Source organism: Cydia pomonella, chromosome 25, assembly GCF_033807575.1.
Source record: "Cydia pomonella isolate Wapato2018A chromosome 25, ilCydPomo1, whole genome shotgun sequence".
Lineage (NCBI taxonomy): Eukaryota > Metazoa > Arthropoda > Insecta > Lepidoptera > Tortricidae > Cydia > Cydia pomonella.
Genome location: NC_084727.1, coordinates 3,393,379 through 3,416,168, shown reverse-complemented (window position 1 = coordinate 3,416,168; position 22,790 = coordinate 3,393,379). Strand labels below are relative to the sequence as shown.

Here is a 22,790-nt window from a genome sequence, read left to right as displayed (position 1 = left end):
GGGTGGGTAGCCCATAATAAAAGCAGCTCAATTTTACAAGCTTTTATTTAGTTTCACCTGTCCCGTTGTCTGTCTGTCGGTCTGTAATCAAATCTAGGCAAGTTAAATTTGACCCACTTCCCGGTTTCCGATGAAGATGAAAATTTGCATATGTAAGTCGGGTGACAATGCAATATTATGGTACCATCGAGCTGATCTGATGATGGAGACAGGAGGTGACCATATGAACTCCGTGATAAAACAACGCAACCTAATTGTATTTGGGGTTTTTAGAAGTGTCTCGATGAGTATTAGTTGCCTGTGGAAAGAAAAGTACAGTCAGCTATAAAAGCTTGTACCAAAAATGAAATTGTTGTCTAAAACTTATTACGAGTAAAATCGCACCCTGCATTTAAAGTCCCATAATGAAAGATACGCTGTATATCGAAAACGTGATTTGTTGCATGGTTTATGATAAAGCTAGAATCTATCTGAATGTGTGTATATCTGTGTGTATCAATCTGCCCGTATGCCCCACAACCCATTTATCTTATGTAGATACATGGAAATACGGTCAGTAAGGTAATGTGTGTTTTTATCGGATTGTGGATTTCTTCGCAACAACCTCCAGAATTTTTACTTCCTTTAGTAAAGGGCTTTTTACACTCATCCTTATCTTCTTCGTCTTATCTTGGGCATTCGTGTTAATGTAATGTACTAATGATGAGCTTTGCCGATGATACTGTTCCAGCCAGAAGGAATCTAAATGGCCTTCAAACTATGCTAATCAAATTAAATGTAGTAGTAATTTCCAGTGGCGCTAGTGAGCACGTTGATGGACTCTTAAGCCATGTAGCAAGTGGTTGAAACCAAATTTTGCATGACCTTTAAACGCCCTTGGTAGACAGGCGTGCTCTACCAACCACTGGTTTTGGTCTTATTGTAAACCTGTTGTTTATTTATTATTATTTATTTACATAGGCAGCCGCGCTTCTACCAAGGTCATCTTGCAGAAACTGTGGTTGTCTGCCGTCTGGCACATGCTTTATTTCCGACGTTTCGACTAATACGTAGTGATTATATGCTCTTTGGTTTCGACGCAGGTTTCACTGGCCAAATAAATATAACAAATAAATTCGCGATAGACCCAGTTTTAAGTATGTTTTAAAATGTGTTCCAAAACGCCAGCCAGTCGGCGCTGAAGCCACTGTGATTATGGATAGTGGCGCCACCACACGTATGTTCAACAGAACTTACCAACTGTTGTAAGAAGCATGTTGTCCAGCAGTAAGGCTATGGCCACGATGACGAGCACGAGCTTGCGCGACTCGCGGCACGCGGCCACCTGCGCGCGCAGCCAGTCGGCGCTGAAGCCGTCTGATGCCGCGCCCATGCTTGTCTGTGGACAACGGAAACAAATTTGTACATAACTGGTAGTTCGCCCCGAACTGAGAACTAGAAGCCAAAAAGATAGATCAAATGAATGCATCTACGTAGTCGGCAAAAGATCGAAACCAGCATGCGATTTATTGCAAGGTATGTGGAGCCCTTAACTGATAGAGTTATTACCATAGAGATTAAAATAAACTGTATCTATGGTAGGCCATAATCTTTCTTGTCAAATGTCAAATACCTACATTATGTTTATTTTATTTCGTTTTTATCTTGCTTATTATTTTAAAATAGTATATTAAAAAACAAATGTGTAAACCGAGCACTTTCATTTGATATCAAACTCGACCATACTTTCTTGCAAATAAGATGACCAGAAAAGCAAGACCCCTTACAAATAGCTTTTTGGCCTTCTAGGCTCTTCTAGTTCCATAACCCCTTTATCCAGCTTGCTCATTATTTAATGACTAAAATATAATGCCCTCAACTACGCGTTTACCCAATTTCATTTAAATTAGAACAAATTTACCTAAGTTATTGTCCATCAAACTATCCTCTGATAGGTTATCTTAAAAACATCGAAATGCCGAGACGTGCCCTTAGCCAGCCTTGTGTTCCAAGACGAATGTAAGAACTTCACTTCGCTTCGCTCGTTTGTTCGATAATTACTAAGTAATATATCACGTTTTTCTAAATACCTGCATTTAAACTTTTTTGTCATCTTGAATGTATTGCACACTACACGTAGGGTTATCACTCGGTTAGAACAATGCTCCGTTTATTAAAATATTTATAATAATTTATATATTTAAATTCTTTATGTTATGAGTGCTACTCACTCACGTGACATAAACATAGGTATTAAATAGCATATAGCATCACCCACGATCAACCTATGGCGCACTTGAATCCAGAAATGGAGCAGATAATCAAAATATGCCTGGATTGAGCGAACGATACTTATTTATAGCTCACATCGCAATTGAACACAGAATATTTATCGTGACATAGGGAATAAATAATTTATCGTTTAATGCTGAGATTTCGGTTTCAATTAGTTGATTACTGTTTGTTTGTATTTTTTCGTCTTTTTGGAAATTTTTATTAATATTTCTTTTTACTTGTTGACATTTTTAGATTTTTTTCTCGTATTTTTTAATTATGATTGACAATTTTTTTATTACTATTCATGTTTTTTCATTGTGGGCTATATTTGCGACGGTGCGATTTATTTGAATTAGTTTTAATATTTATTTTTATGTTATGATGTTTATATTTTTTTTTTTTTGTATGCATATGCCAAGATTTATGATTTTTCAAACACAATGTAATATTATTATTGAATAAATTATGATGATATATCCCGGTCGAGTTAAGTCAAGTGAGGATAGAGTGCTAACTACATAATAAGTCGACATCTAGCGTCAAGTAATGGATTTATAAGTAGCGCTACTTGACAGCAGATGTCACAAGTGTCGCGACTGTCGAAAAAATTGCCAAAACAATTTACAACCAATATTATAAGCAAAAGGAGTTGAAAATAGAGTTCCGGTTATAATATTAGCTGAAAATTGTTGAGCATTAGACTTTTCGTTCGTCGCGACATCTATTGTCAAGTAGCAGTACTGATAAATTCGCTACTTTACGCTAGATGTCAACTACGAAAATAACCCGCCCTTGGGTAAGAAATGATGACTGATATTTCTCTATACTAATATGGAAAAGTGATAGAAAGACAACCTATGTGTAAAATAAATAAAAAATAGCGTTTCGTAAACAATTGTCATCTTGGCTAGGCCCACTGGTCTTAAATTAAACGTTCTTTGGATAGATTATGTCATGATGTGGCGCACAATTACCTAATCTGGCAAATTCACTGTCGGAGCGGTGATCGCATCACTTTGGGTACATCCGCGCCCTTAGAGCTGCAATGTCATGGTTTCTCTCCTTGTTGCAATAATATTGTTTCTTAAACTATAAATAAATAAAAATAAATAATATAATTGGGCTGACGTTTAATTTGTTGTCGATTTTATTTTCGTCAGAATTCAATCCAATTTTGTGAATATGTAGATAGAGTTCCCTATATTTATAGCTTTGTTCGGAAAACATATAAAAACTCCGAAAATGCACGTTTGCCCATAGATAAGACCCCTATATAGAAAATTTCATCGAAATCATTAAATGCGTTTCCGAGGTCCCCGATATATGTATATATAAGAATTGCTCATTTAAAGGTATAAGATATTATGTGTAATATATAAGTGTAATCTCGTCGTATATTTCCTAAAAATTCTTCCATCGAGTTGCGATTATGTATCTTTTAGGGATAAGTTCGCCTTTGTACATAACATTTTTTTGTTTGGTTTTGTCTGGTTTTTAGGGTTCCGTAGCCAAATGGCAAAAAACGGAACCCTTATAGATTCGTCATGTCCGTCTGTCTGTCCGATTATGTCACCGCCACTTTTTTCCGAAACTATAAGAGCTATACTGTTCAAACTTGGTAAGTAGATGTATTCTATGAACCGCATTAAGATGTTTACACAAAAATAGAAAAAAAACAATAAATTTTGGGGGTTCCCCATACTTAGAACTGAAACTCAAAAAATCTTTTTGCATCAAACCCATACGTGTGGGGTATCTATGGATAGGTCTTTAAAAATGATATTGAGGTTTCTAATATCATTTTTTTTCTAAGCAGAATAGTTTGCGCGAGAGACACTTCCAAAGTGGAAAAATGTGTGTCCCCCCCCCCGTAACTTCTAAAATAACAAAATGACAAATCAAAAAAAAATATATGATATACATTGCCATACAAACTTCCACCGAAAATTGGTTTGAGCGAGATCTAGTAAGTAGTTTTTTTTTAATACGTCATAAAATTAAAAAAAAAAATTTTTTTTCATCAGACCCATACGTGTGGGGTATCTATGGATAGGTCTTCAAAAATGATATTGAGGTTTCTAATATCATTTTTTTATAAACTGAATAGTTTGCGCGAGAGACACTTCCAAAGTGAAAAAAAATGTGTCCCCCCCTGTAACTTCTAAAATAACGGAATGAAAAATCTAAAAAAGAAATATAATATACATTACCATGCAAACTTCCAACGAAAATTGGTTTGAACCAGATCTAGTAAGTAGTTTTTTTAATACGTCATAAATGGTACGGAACCCTTCATGGGCGAGTCCGACTCGCACTTGGCCGCTTTTTTATTGTTTATTGTATACCTACATATACAGTACAGTGATGCATCAAGATACATGGTGTTAAATATAATTTCTTACAAATACACTGATTTAAACTTTCACAATTTTTACACATTACATTATTCACTTACACAAACGGGACTTAATCGCGTATTAAGTTTTAAATTTACCTCCGACGTTTCGAGGACGGCGTTGTCCCCGCGGTCTCGGAGAAGACTAGCTAAAGTTGACATCAACATCTTCTAGCCGCGCGAGTTTTTCGAACTACCCGCACTTGATCTTGTTTATTGACTTGAACATTCTGCGCACTAGGGATTTTACTCTGTCGACACACAACTCTAACGATATTCGATTTTTCGACTGTCGATATTCCGCTTACATGTACTAATGACTGGATTCCATGTGGATGAGATCCCCAAAACCTCGTCCCGATTGAAATTGCAATGTTTTTTTATTTCAATGGCTTCCCGCACTTTTCTACTGTAGAAATGGCGATCCGTGGAAAGGATTTTAGGGTTATGCAGCTCGATCCAGTGGTTTGATCCTGACTCCAGTAAATGCTCAGCCACAGCAGACTTGTTCACCTGACGAATAGTACATGCTGCCCTAACCTTTAACCTGTTTGTGCAATAAAGTGACATACATACATATACATACAATGTGTCCCTAGCCATTCGACAAAGCCAAAACGTTACATATGCATTAGGGTATATAGAACCGGTATACAAAGTATCATAACAACTGGTGTGACAGTAGCAGTTACGAAGAAATTAACAAATTATACTTTGTATACATATGTTAGTAGCTGGGTCAAAATTCCTTTCATTGTCTTGTTTTTTTGTTCCCAAAAAATGTGACGGAGTGTAGCATTTTGTATAAGATGAAATATAGTTTGTAATTTATCTCATGACAAATGATAGCTACAGCACCAACACACATATAACAACACTTGTCTTTTTTATTTATTTGATAAAATACAGAAATACAAGCGTGACAGAGCGGTACAAAACAAGACAACGAATATATTTAAACCCAGCTCCTCAGCTAGAAATAATACTCATAAGAATAGTATGACACCTTCTCACCTTGACCTTTTACTTATGACACTAAGAAGATTCTGACTTTTGACAAATGTCATCATTGCCGAACATTTTAGATTTTAGAACAAATTGCCAAAAACACTGCCAATTATTAAAACTGTATATTTCCAAAGAGAATTAAGAAGACTAAAAGTGTTCACTCCATACAACGGTTTTGTTATCAAAAATAATACTATTATTTTCGTAGTTAACATCTAGCGTCAAGTAGCGGAACTCTCAGTACTGCTAACTCGACAATAGATGTCGCGGCAAACAAAAACTCCAGTAAATGCCTCTTTGATATTTCTTATTTTTTGCGATTATTGGACATAACTTTTATTTGTTTTTTTTTTATCTTTTCTTCTAATTTAAAAATATGAACCTTAGAGCATTCCTGAGAAGTAACCCTACGTGGGATTTCAGGCTTTATCCAATGGCTAAAGACACAGTACTCGTATTTTGTTTTGGGATGTTATTGTATCGTATTTTTCCGCTCAGAAAGAGGAGCTTCAAACCAACCAAACTTTATCAAAATGTAACCTAAAAAAATCGACCACAAAACACATCGGCCCATATGAAACTTATACGTTACATATTATATAGTTTGTTTTTTTTTATTAGATAAATAGTAAATAATCAAAATATGTCTTATTTACGGGTTTGTGTAAATGGTTTTAGTTAATAAACATATTGTATATACTTTGCCGTATATTCTCGACTCTTCATTATTATCCGGAGATTCCATATCGTGTTACACTACATTGAAGTACATTTATGATCATTTAAACTATTCAAAGGAAGCAATGAAGATAAAATGGTTCAGGAAATATGGCTACATTACATACCGACATGATTTATTTATTCATTTACTTTATTGCACAAACTTTTGACTGTCATCCTACAAGTACATTTAGTAAAACACGTACAGTACCCCTAGTGTAAATTTAGTCGATAGCGAAACGTGACGTACGCGTTTGCGTTAAGTCTCATTTTGTATGGGTTTTTGAACAGCGCGCCAAGCGGGACGTTTTGGAAAGTCAAAAATCTCATACAAAATGACACTTAACGCAAACGCGTACGTCACGTTTCGCTGTCGAAAATATTTACACTAGGGGTACAGTTGCAGGTTGGCAATACCAATACACATGAATTATACATTTTAAGAAAAATAAAAGATCCAGCTTTAACTATATGTAAAAAAAAAGAAAAATAAATAACAAGGGATCAAAATCACCTCGAACAGGTCGCGTATTTTCGCATGTTTTTTATAACATTTTTCTGAATATTACATAGAATTGTGCACAAGTGAGACAACAAATTAAGTTTAATTATAATGTAAGTAATTCAGCATTAAATAAGCTTTCCCCCATATATATGAATAATAAGGCATCTTATCCTTTAGCTCTTTTATCAGTCAAAACCTTTTTGACAGAACTTATGACCCAACTAAGTACTGAGCCAGATTATATTCTTTTACAACAGTAGACCTTTAAATAAGCAATTCTTGTATATTTATATATATTTCGGAGATCTCGGAAACGGCTCTAACGATTTCGATGAAATTTGGTATATTTTGCTATATGGGGTTTTTCGGGGGCGAACAATCGATCTAGCGTATTTTTGAGTTTTTATATGTTTGCTCGGTCTCCCAGATATTTTTTCTTTTAAATTGATCTTTTTTTAATTCCTTTTGTTATAGAAGATAGGAATTTTAAATAGATTAGAAACAACATAAAAGAAATACAAGTTTAAGCTGTAATTTGTATTTTCTCTTCCATAGACATAGAACATAGACATAGAAAATTTTTATTCAACATCACATGAAATGGCAGAGTTAACAGACAGTGACATTTAATACAAATAAGCCTTAAATTCAGACTTAAAAACTAAGAAATTGAGTTGTATATATGAGGGAGAAATATTCATGAGTGTTAAAAAGGAGCTTGCCTCAGCATAGTGTTGCAGTGTATTTACTACAACGCTGGTTTTCAGGCAGACCCTTGATATATTATCCCTTACTCGCTGTTAGTCGGAAACTAAATGGCTTAGAGTTATGTTATTATGTTTGAGTGTACACTATATGTATTATAATTTGGACAAAACAAGTGCTAATGTGGTGTGAGCTAAAATGAAAAGTAAAGTATATTAACTTATAAGATTGATACGAGAAAGATAACATAATGTAAGATATACATGCGTGCAAATATACTTAAAAAGGTAAAAATAAATAAATAAATAAAGACATAAGGTGCATAAATATTATCATTATAAATATGACGGCGTGGCTCTAGTACCAGGAGGTAGCGTGATTTGTATTGCTATAAGATGTTGCTTAATTCGCAATTTAAAACTACTTACAGTATTTAAGTTTTTGAGGGGTGGAGGTATATTATTCCAGCATTTCGTTGCTGTATATTTGAAGCTACCTCGAAATGCAGCAGTATGTTGACGTGGTAATACCAATTCGCTACAAACAGATCTGATGCCATACAAGCTCGACCTGCTAGCGCGCCATGTGAACTTATCATACAGATACTCTGGCTCGGAGGTTTTAAAAACTCCAAACAATAAAGATGACAGGTGTAGTTCTCTACGAAGTGCCATTTTGAGAATACCCGCTGAGTTTAAATAAGGTGTCACATGCTCTCGCGGTGGAATTCCGAAACAATAACGAGCACATGCATTCTGCACTCTCTGTACTACACGGTCAGTGCGGGCTAGTAGACGTGGACCATAGACTATGTCTGCATAATCGAATTTAGAAAGTACCAAAGAATTACAAAGTTTGATTCGCAGATCGACGCTGAGAAAATTCCGGATTCGATAAAGTATTTTGAGTCTATAAAATGCATTTCTTGTAATTTCCGCAATATACCCCTCGAAACGCAATGACTGATCCATTAGTAATCCCAGATTGCGTGCCTCCGATACACGTTCGACTTCATTTCCCGCGATAATAACTGCTGGTTTATGGCGTTCGATCCTCTTAATTTGATGTTTAGAGCCAAATACCATAACTTTAGATTTACTTGGATTTAACACCAAGCAGTTGGACTCTGACCAGGCTGTAATAGTTTCTAGATCTTCATTTAGTTTGGCAACAGCGTGTCCTGTATTATTTGGATTAAATGAGATGTAGATTTGAATGTCATCAGCGTAAAGGTGGATATTACAATGCTTAATGGAGTTACGGACATCTGCGGTGTAGAGAATAAAAAGCAGTGGACCCAAGATGGAGCCCTGTGGTACTCCTCTGGAGACAGTAGATGGCTTTGACTTTACACATGACCCTGTATCATTTTGAAGTTTAACGATCTGAGACCGACCACTAAGATAACTGGCAAACCATGCAAGTGTCTGTGACTCGAAACCGTAGTATTTCATTTTGGACAATAACAATTGAGTGTTAATAGCATCAAAAGCACGAGAAAAGTCAAGGAGAGTCATTATCGTGCCTTGACCCATATTTTGTGCAGATAAGATGTTGTCAATCACATCCAAAAGTGCTGTTGTGGTGCTGCGGGACTTACGGAAACCTGATTGCTGGACAGGAAGTATTTTGCTCTTTTCAAGAAAAGCTGACAGTTGCATATATACCACCCGTTCTAGTATTTTGGATAAACACGGAAGAATACTTATAGGCCTCAAATCTTTAAGGTTAGTAACATTACTTTTTTTAGGAAGTGGCGTGACCAATGCCATCTTCCAAGCATCAGGGAAAACCGAGGATGAAATAGATTTATTTATTATGGTGGTTATGGCACCTAGAGAATGGGGAAGGGTAAGTAGCAACATGTCCAAAGAGATACCGTCATGTCCCAGAGCAGCAGACTTTAATGACTTTATTATTTTAAGTATAAGGTTTTCTCCCACTGGCTCTAATCTAAATGACGTGGCATGGAAACGATCAGTTTCAAATTTAGCGAGATATGCTTGTGATGCTACTGTGGTGCCTCCAACTTCTAGAAAATGTGCATTAATTGAATCAGGATCACACAAATTGGCAGGTATTTCTGATTTATGCGAGTTATCGGTTATCCTGACAGTACGTTTAAGGTTGTTCCAGAGAGCCCGAGAGTTGCTGACATTGCGATTAATATTTTGATTAAAATATGCCCGGGTTTCATTAAATAAGGCTTTATTGACGCAGCCCTTCAGGTCAAGATAATACTTTTTATGTTCGTCTAGACCCGAAGCTTTATATTTACTATGTGCTTCGTCGCGTAAACGCATCATTTCTTTAATCGTATGAGTTATCCATGGATAGCTTTTCTCACTAATAACGATCTCTTTTTGAGGCGCATACACGTCGAATAAATTTAAAACTATACAATTTAAGGCATTGACCATATCGTTGATGGTTAATAAGGAGGATATATTTTCCCATTTGATAGTCTCGGCTGATCGATTGAATAAAACTAGATCAATATCCTTAATTGGTCTAAAAGTTATCTTCTGCGGCACAGGTTTACTTTTTTTAACATTTAATTCGCAAGATAAGAGCGCGTGATGACTCAGGGTAGGAATATAATCCACTACAGTATTTAAAACAGGGATGTTACTACATATAACGTCTATTAAAGTACCACTATTGTTAGCAAAATGCGTGGGCGCGTCAACATGTTGTTTCAAATTAAAATAGGTTAAAAATTGTATGAGTTTGGAGGAGTTCCTGTCGTTATTTAATAAATTTATATTAAAGTCTCCCATTAACAAAATATCATCGTAATTAGAAAATGAAGAAATAGTGTCGGTCATTGCATCTATAAAAATATCAATACTTAACCAAGGCGGCCGGTACGCTGTGCCTATCAACAAAATCAAACCGTTAATTGGTAACTTAAGCCACATTTGTTCTATGCCCAAGTCAGGGGGGTGGGGACAACGCCGAGCAGTAACGCCGTTCCTCACATAGAAACCGACGCCGCCACCGCGCGAGCGCACGGACCGCGGCCGTGGGATGTGACGCAGGCGATAGTTAGGTACCACCGGCGCCTTCCCCTCCTCCCCCTCATGAAGCCAGGATTCATTGATAGCTATTATGTCAATGTTACGTTGTTCAACAGCAATTATAAATTCATCGTGACTAGTTCCGAGAGAACCTGCATTCAGAAATCCTAATTTTAAATTTTTTCGCTTACCTGCGCCCTTGCCACGCTAAGAAATGATCATTATGAAATTGATAAAATGCAGAAAGGAAAATAGCAAGTACTCTCAAAGGAACCGATTTATTGTTACTTAGATACATTCGCTGTCTAAAACAAGATATATATACATATGTCATAATATTGTCTGTAAAATAATATAGTAACGTATGATTACAATCATATAATATACTATGAAAGATTATATGCATTACAAATGTGGTATAGTAGAATATGTGTAGTTTGAGTATAACTAAATCGAGACCCTGACAATATCGCTCAAACATAATACTTAAATAATTTAGAGAAAGTTGAAAATAATAGTTGACTCCAAAACTTGAGTGAGTTACATGCAAGATAGTACGAGTAAACAGAGTTATCGCAATAGTACATTTTATGTCGCAAAAATTACTTATTATGTAGAGAAATAATGCAATGATAGTTAACATACAACGTATTAAACAATGAATGTCAAACGTTACAAGCAAACAGACTGAACACCAAAAATTTTTATCAGGTCATCTTCCGAGCGCACTCTGTGAGATTGAGTGTTAGGCTGGCGCCTGGCGTATATTCGACCGTCTCGCGTCCAGATGTATCTCCAGTTAAGGCGCGAGCCCTCGTGGCGCGCTTTGTAGAAAAGCTGCCGGTTGGTGCGCGTCAATCGCTCATTCACATAGAATCTACGGGGTGGCCCGGGCAAGTCGAAGCCAGAGGTGTCCGCGCCACGGGCACGGCGGGCCGCGCGCAAAAGGTTGTCCCGGTGGAACCGACGCGCCAGCCGCACCACCAGCGCTCGCGGCCTTCCGGCTGAGCCGTCGCTGCCCTCACTGCTGTCGGCGTCGTTCGGGCCACGTTTCATCCCCACGCGCTCCGCACTAACCACATCTTTCGACTCCATTTCCACACCCAATTTCTGCGCCACCAGAACTGCTAGATGTACCGGACTTTCGTTACTTGTTTCCACAATACCCGTAATCTCCACTTCAGTAGCAAGAAGCTCCTGGTCCCGATCGTTGAGTTCTAGCTTGAGGCGGTCTACGGTGTCCATCAAACCCTTGATATCGTTGTGCACATCATCTGGTTGCGCGGGCTGATCTTCCAATACCTGTACCCTCTGTTCGAGGCTGGTTAGTCGATCGTCCAATCCACTGACTGTGTTTGAGAGTTTTTCTAAGTTAATGTTCATTGAACTAAGTTCCTGGCGCATCCCCGCTAGTTCTAGTCGAAACAGCTGCAATTCACGAACAAGACTGCTTTCACTTTCGCCCGTCACAGAACACGATTGAATTTTGGTCTCCAAAGTCGCAGGGGACTGTGCTCCCGGGGGTTCTATGGATTTTTGAGGCTGTTGTATGGTCTTTTTTCGCACCGTAACGTTATCAACAAGTTGGTTACGAACTGGGGTAGCGGAGTTATCACCGCCTTTCTTCGATGCCGCTTTACAACCAGGGCAGGTCCAGCTTGTTTTTTCTGTTGTTGACAGATTCTTTGAAGTGATACATAGCCTGTGAAATATTTTCTGGCACGTCTCGGATGTACACTGTAACACATCTTTCATGTCCGTTATAATGTCTTTGCATCCTGCTGCACATAACAGTCCTTTATTGTTTATTAAATGCGACATAATTGTTGTTATTTGTTCTTAACACCCCGTACCAAGAGATCAGTCGCGCAGCGATAACCAGTCGAAATAGTACAGCGACTACGACGAGCTACAACGCACAGTTGCTCTCGGCGCTTTCGTGGTACGGGGGCGCACAATAAAATCTACCTCACACTGCACTTTATTATAAACCTTGTCCGAACAAACTTTTACACTTAATTATTCTTCAAATTATTTATGAATATGTAACACACTAATATCAATGGTTGAATAAAGTTTAAATATTGTGAGTTTTGTAGGAATTGCACTTATTCTAACAACTTGTACAATTTTACGAATTTAATTAACGAGAAGCCGATGTTAACGACAACAGCGCGGTGTTGCCATCTCCCTTCCCTAAATCGTTGGCATCAAACTTTACAAGAAATTAGGCTAACCGTAACTTTCGGCATAGAGAAACAAGTAAACATAGTGTTCACTCCATACATCAGCTTTCTTACCAACACGCTTATTATTTTCATAGTCGACATCTAGCGTCAAGCAACAGATTTATCAGTACCGCTACTTGACAATAGAAGTCACGGGTGTCGCAACTGACAAAAGTGTATTGCTCTACAATTTACAATTTGTTATTACAAGCAGGAGTTGAAAATAGAGTTTCGATTAATCCGGTCATAATATTAGCTGAAAATGTTTGAGCATTAGACTTTTCGTTCGTCGCGACATCTATTGTCAAGTAGCAGTACCTACTTTAGTACTATTGATAAATCCAGCATAAATCCAGCGCTTAACCTACTGATAAATCCGCTACTTGGCGTTAGATGGACATTTCAATTTTTAATTTATATCAACCTTCATTGTTATGTTATTTATTTTTATTGTTGGATTTAAGTCTGATTTGATTTGCACGCTTGCATGCAGGCAAGGCACACAGTACATCTATAAATAAAATTATATTACATCCCATTACTGTATCTAAGCAAATAAACACTTCTGATTTCTGATGTCGACTCCGAAAATAATAAGCGTTTTGGTAAGAAAACTGATGTATGGAGTGAGCACTCTATGCTTACTTATTTCTATATGCTCTCAGGCACAAAAAAAACAACTCTGTTTTCTTTAATGTATTTGTCCCAAACATTATGTGATGGTACCCCTATTCGCGGAACGAATCACACTTTTTGTTATATTTAAGTTTGAATAAAGACTTTTTGGCCGAAGATAAGAGTAAGCCAGTAAAAATAAAATAATTTAGTACTTAGGTATAAGTCACGAAACATTTCTACGCATTACGTTTTCCAAAAACAATTTACACCTCCAATGCATCTGAAAGGTTTAACAGATGTAATAAAACTTGGTTTTTTGAAATTATGAAAATATGAGCGTCCAATTAAAGCAGAGAATGGTTCCAAAACGGCGGAAATGAGCGGGAGCGGTAACGACCCGCTTCCGGAAGATGGTGGCACGTTCCAATTTCAATATCTCACTTGACTCTTACTTAAGTTAGTCGAGTTTCAATCACCGATACAAGTACGGCTATCACCAGGGGCCCATTTCCCGAACGGTATTAGTCTAACATTATTAATGTGTTGCCATGGTAACCCATACGACTTAACAGGGCCCCATTTCCCGAACGGTATTAGTCTAATATTATTAATGTGTTGCCATGGTAACCCATACGACTTGACAGGGCCCCATTTCCCGAACGGTATTCGCAGGGCCCGTACTTTTCATGCCGTTGACGCAAAAATGACGTAATTTAACATACAGGGAGTTACTACAAATTTAGATAACTTACTTATTGATGGGTATCATAATAAATACTTGTTACGTGAATAAAAGCATGTTACGCTGTTAAAAACCAAAAATATATGTATTATTTCATAAATTAATAAACTATTATTTATTTGTGTGACAATAAATTAAAAGTCAGTTAGACGTTTCTATATTGATTGTCAAGTATATGTATCAGTTACCTAAAGAGGTTGACAAATGATTAATTATTACGAAAATACTAATTGGAATCATACCCTATGTAGCGTGACGTCATTTTTCTGTCAGCGGCATGAAATGTACGGGCTCTGGGTATTAGTCTAATATTATTAATGTGTTGCCATGGTAACCCATAAGACTTGACAGGGCCCCATTTCCCGAACGGTATTAGTATAATATTATTAATGTGTTGCCATGGTAACCCATACGACTTCACAGGGCCCCATTTCCCGAACGGTATTAGTCTAATATAATTAGTGTGTTGCCATGGTAACCCATACGACTTGACAGTTTGTGGACTAATAATAATAATACCGTTCAAGAAATGAGCCCCAGTACGAGTGAGATGTATAGAAAATAAGTTACGCATACGCTAACGAAAATGTCCGTATCAGGGCTATAACCGCGAAAATCGAAGTTCGTCAATTGCGGACATCAATGTCAGTCTAATTACGTCTTAGTGAGAGTAAAAGAGAAAGATCCCCGCAATTTGCGAATTTCGGTGTAGGCCCCCTGGTCAATGCGAGGCCCCGACGCTGTCTGTTCTCAGTACATAATATAATACTCAAGCTGTGTATGTGTGCGTATAAATGTGTATGAGCATGTTTTAGGGATGTCGACTTGTCGATTTTAATCATGTTATATATCGATAATCCCCACACAGCGGAACGGAATAGCGATTGAAACTTCGATATGTTTACTAAAAGTAAAATAATGGAAATGCTAATGGATATAAGTAGAATGCTTTATAATTTAATAAAATGAATTATTGCGGAAAACATATTTTAGTTGGTTTTGGCCGGTGTACCATGGATTTCCGCGCTTGATTATTGTAATATCAAATCAAGCTCAATCTGTTTATTTTAGGTAGTTTACAACCTTACAAATAAAATAAAAAAAAAATAAAAATGCCGATAGTTAATCGACATGGCCTTGTTAATCGTACGTAAAAATGTGGCTGCGTGTGTGTGTGAGGCTACGGTGAAAGCTGGCATAGACTACATGTTTAGGAACATGGGTCTGGTCTAGTGGGTAGTGACCCTGCCTATGAAGCCGATGGTCCCGGGTTCAAATCCTGGTAAGGGCATTTATTTGTGTGATGAGCACGGATATTTGTTCCTGAGTCATACGTGTTTTCTATGTATTTAAGTATTTATGTATAAATATTTATATATTATATATATTGTTGTCTAAGTACCCACAACACAAGCCTTATTGAGCTTACTGTGGGACTTAGTCAATTTGTGTAAAAATGTCCTTAATATATTTATTTATATTTATTAATGAGTTTAATCACATGTGGTAAGCGTAAAGATTGCCTGTCAAATATCAAAAATGCGATCATAATCTCATTTCGATTTTACCAAGCAAGGAGGTATTTAATTCATAAATATGTAACTGCGTAAATTTTGTTGCTTTGTTACAGTATATTCTAAGATGTAATCAATTCATCCTAGAGCATTTTTCAAAAACTCATCTGAACGCCCTGCACCTTAATTTTAAAAATAAACTATTATTGTCTATAGTGTAAATAACCTATTTAAATTTCTGTTCTTAAAATAGGTACCGGTACACGTGAATTGGCACCTGACCAGGCCGATATGTGACCGGATTTGTGGAAAACCAGACGAACGTCAAGATAACCTCAAATATATCGCCGCATAATTTATACCGAGGGTGGGTGGTCCCGATAACGCGACCAAAAAGGTTTTGAAATTGGAACCCGGTTTTAAATATGTTTTAAAATGTGTAAATATCGTTTCTATAATTTTAATATACAGAGAGGAAAATGAGGACATTTGTATGGAGAAGCGGTCCTCTTAAGAGTCTTAAGTTTCTCTGTACAAACGTACTCGACTGTTTCCTCCGTGGTTTATGAAGCTAGAGCAATGATTTTTTCAACACAAATTATTATTAATATCTGTGTCGGACTTCGGACTGTTTTTTTTTTTAATGTTTTTGTTTCTTATGGCGCTAGTGCTCTTCAAATATTCGCAAAAACGGCCTAATTTACTAGGCCGCAAAGAGAACCATGGTATCCGAAACTGAAATCAATTAGCCTAAAAAGCAAAACAGTCCGACACAGATAATTTAATTACCATTTAGATCTCAAAATTTCGTTACATTTCGTTAAGCTTTGGAGGAGGAAACAGTCGAGTACGAAACATCGTTTTTTGAGATTTTTACGCGGGCATTTTCGCCTAACCTGGCGTTGTCCTTATCGCACTAGTTTTAGGAGCCGCTTCCGTTAGCGAGACGGATATATTCACCGAAAATATTTAAATCTCAGCTGCCGTATCCTCTTAAAGCGTTCAATTCCAAGATTTCTCTAGGGAGTGTATTATCTCCGGCTTAGTCCGTAATAGGGGAATAGGGATTTCAATATCTATTATATTTCTAAGAAATTATTCATGTCATTGAATAAATAAATAGGGATAAATTTGCCTTTGTACTTTCAATTTATATATCAGTACCCCTAGTGTAAATTTATTGACGTACGCGTTTGCGTTAAGTCTCATTTTGTATAGGATTATGAATTTTGCGTTTCCAAAACGTCCCGCTTGGCGCGCTGTTTCTAAATCCCATACAAAATTAGTCTTAACGCAATCGCGTATGTCACGTCACGCTATCGAATAAATTTACACTAGGGGCTCTGATGTAACCTACTTAGTATACAAGGTGGCCAAAAAATATGTGCATTCCCGTTGCCAGGGAGGTTTTGGGATTATACTGGGCAACTTTTACTATGGGACCAACCCCGAAATCCTGAAAAATTATTGTAGCTGTTTCATACATTTTAGCTGGTCCATTTCCATGTATGTAAGTATTTGTATTTATCTTTTTTAGGGTTCCGTAGTCAACTAGGAACCCTTATAGTTTCAACATGTCCGTCTGTCTGTCTGTCTGTCTGTCCGAGGCTTTGCTCCGTGGTCGTTAGTGCTAGAAAGCTGAAATTTGGCATGGATATATAAATCAATAAAGCCGACAAAGTCCTACAATAAAATCTAAAAAAATATTTTTTTTAGGGTACCTCTCCTACACGTAAAGTGGGGGTGAACATTTTTTTTTGCTTCAACCCTACAGTGTGGGATATCGTTGGAAAGGTCTTTTAAAACTAATAGGGGTCTTCAACAAACATTTTTTGATAAAGTGAATATATTCGGAGATAATTGCTCCGAAAGAAAAAAAAATGTGTCCCCCCCCTCTAACTTTTGAACCATAGGTCCAAAAAATATGAAAAAAATCTTGGAAGTAGAGCTTAAGAAAGACATTAAATGAAAACTATAGCGGATATGATCAGTTTAGCTGTTTTTGAGCTATCGCAAAAAGTTTCCCCTTCATAGTAAAAAGATGTACACCCACAGTTCATCCCTTGGTTAACAATCTACCATACTTTAAGCTCCAGGTTAGCTTATTGTGACGGAAGAGTAACTACAGAACCCTACTCTGAGCATGGCCCGACATGCTCTTGGCCGGTTTTTTAAATACATAATACTTTTAACTTATTATGTTATTTACATTAACAGGGTACAGTATATACAGAGGATAATTATAACTAGCTTAAATCTAAAATAGGCCCTTGAAGGATGCTGTACCAAGGATGCTGGCGGCATTTCCTCGTTGTATCGCAATACTGATTCGTTGTGCGAGGAAGCCGCCAGCTCTTCGGTCACCAGTTACGTCAACCAGACGTTTCGCGATTTTACCAAAAAAACTTGTGCGCGCTGGGACCCCATGGACTTAGAGTTTCAACGCGAAATGGTACAAAATAGTACTCCCTACCGAGGCTCTTATATTTATTACGTTTTAAAATTTCGGTGCTTTCCGCCCCTATTTATCTATATACGTATGAATATCGTTGCCTTGTACCCATAGTAAAAGCTTTGATTAGTTTGGGGCTAGGTCAAATATTTATTTATCTATTTTAAATCTGAAAACTATACACCGTGTTTTTATTGAATTTCGTTAACTTCGGGGTATCGGTAAGTACGTTTAAGGAAACTAAATGGCATAGTTAATTTTCAAAAAAAAAAAATTTTTTTGTTTTTTTTTTTACTTTTTTTATTTTTATAAAAAGTAACTAAATGTTGCATATAGCGTTGTTGAAACACGGGCATTACATTTAACTCAACCAAACAATTGAAAACTGTGACATATCAATGTCATTTCGAACGTCGATCGTCCGAGATAGTGCTTACGTTTAGTAGCAAATGTATGAACTCGCACTAAACACTAATCAATAAGTAAACAGGCCATAAGGCAAGTGTACACGCTCGTAAGGGCCTTATATGATAAAAATTTATGATTGATTATCTCCGAAATGGAGTTAATTAGAATATCGGTGTTTTTGAGAAAGTTACTTAATTTAAGCTCAGGAATGCACCGTCGAAATTAACGCAAATCAAAAAAAACACGGTGTATATGTCTTTGTAGAACATTTAAAAAAGTTAAATTTGGGTTCCAACCCTCGGTGATCGAGTCCGACTCGCACTTGTCAGCTTTTAGGGTTCCGTACCCAAAGGTTAAAACGGGACCCTATTACTGAGACTCCGCTGTCCGTCCGTCCGTCTGTCACCAGGCTGTATCTCATGAACCGTGATAGCTAGACAGTTGAAATTTTCACACATGATGTATTTCTGTTGCCGCTATAACAACAAATACTAAAAACTGAATAAAATAAATATTTAAGGGGCCTCCCATACAGCAAACCTAATTTTTTTGCCTTTTTATAGATGGTACGAAACCCTTCGTGCGCGAGTCCGACTCGCACTTGGCCGGTTTTTTTTTATAACTGTTTGCGTTTTTTTAATTATTATTATAGTTTTTTTTTGTAATACGACATTTAGAGACTTTATACATCTCTAAGTAATAATAATACTTTACTTACTTTTACTTCAAACAATAATACTTTAGTTTGCATTTTGCTTGTAATTCGACATTTAGAGACTTTATACATCTCTAAGTAATAATAATACTTTACTTACTTTTACTTCAAACAATAATACTTTAGTTTGCATTTTGCTTGTTTTTGTTTGTATGTAAATTCCATGTTGACGTGTAAAAGTGCCCTTGTGGCCTATTTGCTGAATAAATGATGAAGTTCTGTCTGTTTTCAAAGAAATTTGGCCATTTCCATGACTGGAGAAAAAACATAGTTTTAATTTGTTAATATTGTTGATACGAATTGCAGTATTTTTATCACAGAGGTAAAAAACACGTAGAAAACAGAAAAGACGAATACCTATGAATTCAACTTTTAATGCTAGCAGCGGTAGAAATTTTACAGATATCAATTAACTGTCAAAAATAAGTCCACATTTTCACTGTCAAACAGATATTATACAGACTCGAAAATATACCCTCTTTTCTTTGCGAGTTGGTAAAAAAGCCGATCGCAATTTTACGTAATAAAATCGTTTGATGGACAGAGTAATTTAAAATATTTTTTTCTAATTCCCTATTTAAAACGATTTAATTAAAGAAATTAAACATGACCAGGCTAAGCTAGATAATTACGTTTTTCAGTCAAGCAATCAAATTATACCATCTAATGAATTAACTAAAGTTTTCTTACACGTAAATCATTGAAAAAATCACAATTCATGTATTCTTTCAATCAATATGTTCAAAAAACATCAGAATTACAATAGTTTTATAAATAATACTTACATTTTACCAGTTCCCCATTTAAAAAAAACACAAAATATACTAAAACCACGTCTTGACGGCCCGAGGTCCGAAGACCGACTGGAAATTATGGCAAGAACGGTTCTTACCCAGACTCCGACCAGATTATATCGACCTGTGACTTACTTCACTCGTTTCCTTTATACTGAGGAGAACGCATTAGGCGCGGGGGGCGGGGGGGCTCAAAACAAGATGGCTGACATTATCAAGCAGTTTCATACTGCACATTAGATTTTGGACTTTATAGTTTCACTGTTAAAGTTGCTTTTAGGTTGTGGGTGTTGAGTTTTATTAAAGTGATGCAATGTTGTTGGATTTTCGACTTTAGTGAGGTAGGTTTAAGGTTGGGTTTTGGGTGGGAAAGAGACAAAAGCTACAGGTTTTCGATAAGTTCACGCTGAAAGTGCGCGTTTGTGGCGCTCCGTGGAAAAGGCTGTAACTGTAAGTGTGTTGTGTATTTTTAAGTCTGTTTTTGTTACACTTAGAAAACTAAATATTTTACAATTCCGTAAATGATAAGAAAAAGAAAACTAAATATTTTACAATTCCGTAAATGATAAGAAAAATAAATACTTCGTTCATTTATGAATATTATTTTCTCTAGGTACCACTTCAATATTTATCTAGTTCACCGACTCAATATAATAAACAAAGTGTAGGTTTTAAGCATATAGATCAGTGGGGCCAGATTTTTAGCTGCTAAGCAAAAATGCTCTTGAGAAACCTGTAGCCCTGTAGTAAGTATTCCACTTTATTTAGAAGCAAAAACTTTTAGTCGTTCTAGATTAAGATTTGATCTAAACAAATGTATATGTTTTAACACACACACATGTACATATTTGTAACTAACAAAATATGGATTGTGTCATCCGATTTTTTTTTTTAACGAGTAGCTGTAGAGCCGGTAGCGATCCTGCCTACAAAGGAGGTGTTGGGTTCAAATCTGGTAAGAGCACGTTTTTTGTGTAACTTATGTTTATCACGGATGTTTGTTCCTGAGTTATGGATGTTTACTATATATACACGGTATTTTTTTTAAACTCCTATAATTTTAAGGGTGCATTCCTGATCTAAAGAGGTACTTAAATACAAAATACAGTACGTAACGCCCCCCTTTTTTAAATATTTATCGTTATAATTAAACAATCACAATTATTTTCCAGTGGCGCTAGTGAGCACGTTCATGGGCTCTTAAAGACACCGTTATTCTAATTAACTCCATTTCGGAGATAATAAAAAATCTAGTTTTTTATTATTTATTTAGGTAAACAAACAGTCACTACAAGAAAGGCTTAAATATAAAGTATTTTAAACACTGTTTACAGTATGTGTGACCAACACCGTTCACCACTTATTAATTAGGTACAATTAGTTAGATATTCCGAGCATTTTTTTAATAAGTTTTACAACACTGGAGCTTAAGGCTCCGGGAGACATTGACATTGATAAATTCATGAAGAAGATAAAATAATCTTTAACGCTTAACAGTTAACAGTGCATGCAGTGTTACGTTAATTAATATTGAATAGTTACTTTTTTTTTTCGCTTCATATCAGTAGATGTTACATTTAGTTATTGTCTCTAAGTACATCTATTACAAGTTTTTTATATACACCAGTTACTAGTTTTATCTAATAAGGCCCGTATGAATGTGTACATTTGCCTTAGGGTTTGCTTTCATTTTTATTAGTGTTTAGAATGATAATGATATGTTTTCAATTGTTTGGTTAAGTTAAATAGCATGCCCATGTTACAACAACGCTGTATGCAGCATTTCATTACAAAAAAAGATTTTTTTATGTAACTTTGCCATTCAATTTCCATAAATGAACCTGCATAATCATACCCCGAAGTTAACGGAGTTTAAAATTAACACCGTGTATAGGTATTTAAAGATATATGCTATATATTATACATATCGCCTAGTACCCACAACACAAGCCTTATTGAGCCTACTGTGGGACTGGTTTGATTTGTGTTAGATTATCAATATAACTTAATATTCAACTAATGTCTTGGTTACAAATTCATTTCGTTTAAAACCCCTGTACCTAGTGCCTGCACCTACTTTATCCCTTTGGTTGACTAGTAGAGCTATCTATATCTATCCCTCAAGGCATTAAGTCAGCCATTTGTACTGTTAAATACAGACTAAATAAATAATACACGCTCCGGCTGTGGAATGAGCTACCTACCGAGGTTTTCCCGAGGGTCTACAGTTTGAGGTTCTTCTAAAAAGGAGTGTACAGATTTTTAAAGGGTCGGCAACGCGCATGTAACACCTCGGGAGTTACAGGCATCCATAGGCTACGATGGCTGCTTACCATCAGGCGGGCCGTATGCTTGTTTGCCACCGTGGTATATAAAAAAAATCATTGCAAGTTAAGCAAATACTTATAATAAAAATTACAGCAAAACTCACTTACATCCTTCTTCGCGTAGTCGGCTTTGGTCCTTAATTTCTATCTTCATCTCCCTCGCACCCGTGACCTCACGTATCGCCGTCTCGCTCCACCATTAAGTACAATTCCATCATTTCATTGTAGGAGAATATAGTGCGGTTTAAGATAAGATAAGATAAAATGGGCGAAAATGGTTTTATGGCTCCTATGTTTTTCATACGGTGGCAAACAAGCGTACGATCGAAAGTGGATATCGTAGGCTATAGAAGTGTATCGGGGGTGTCACATGTACGTTGCCC

General features: G+C 36.5%; 2 protein-coding genes across 2 annotated transcripts in view; both read right to left on the bottom strand.

Annotated features, from left to right (window-relative positions):
- Nucleotides 1-20,221, bottom strand: part of LOC133531469 (synaptic vesicular amine transporter) — a 63,136-nt gene extending 42,915 nt beyond the window's left edge. The window contains exons 1-2 of the mRNA XM_061869713.1: nt 20,072-20,221; nt 1,237-1,378 (exon numbers count right to left, since the gene is read on the bottom strand). Of these exons, the coding sequence (XP_061725697.1) occupies nt 1,237-1,372 (136 nt within the window). The 5' untranslated portion in view covers nt 1,373-1,378; nt 20,072-20,221. The remainder of the gene's footprint in view (nt 1-1,236; nt 1,379-20,071) is intronic.
- Nucleotides 11,282-12,430, bottom strand: LOC133531281 (uncharacterized). The gene has a single exon (XM_061869412.1). It carries the CDS (start codon nt 12,428-12,430, stop codon nt 11,282-11,284), a length of 1,149 nt encoding a protein of 382 aa, XP_061725396.1.
- Nucleotides 20,222-22,790: the final 2,569 nt, after the last annotated feature.

What these genes read in the sequence shown, in the direction of transcription:
- LOC133531281 (XM_061869412.1), bottom strand. Translation starts at nt 12,430, where the DNA reads ATGTCGCATTTAATAAACAATAAAGGACTGTTATGTGCAGCAGGATGC.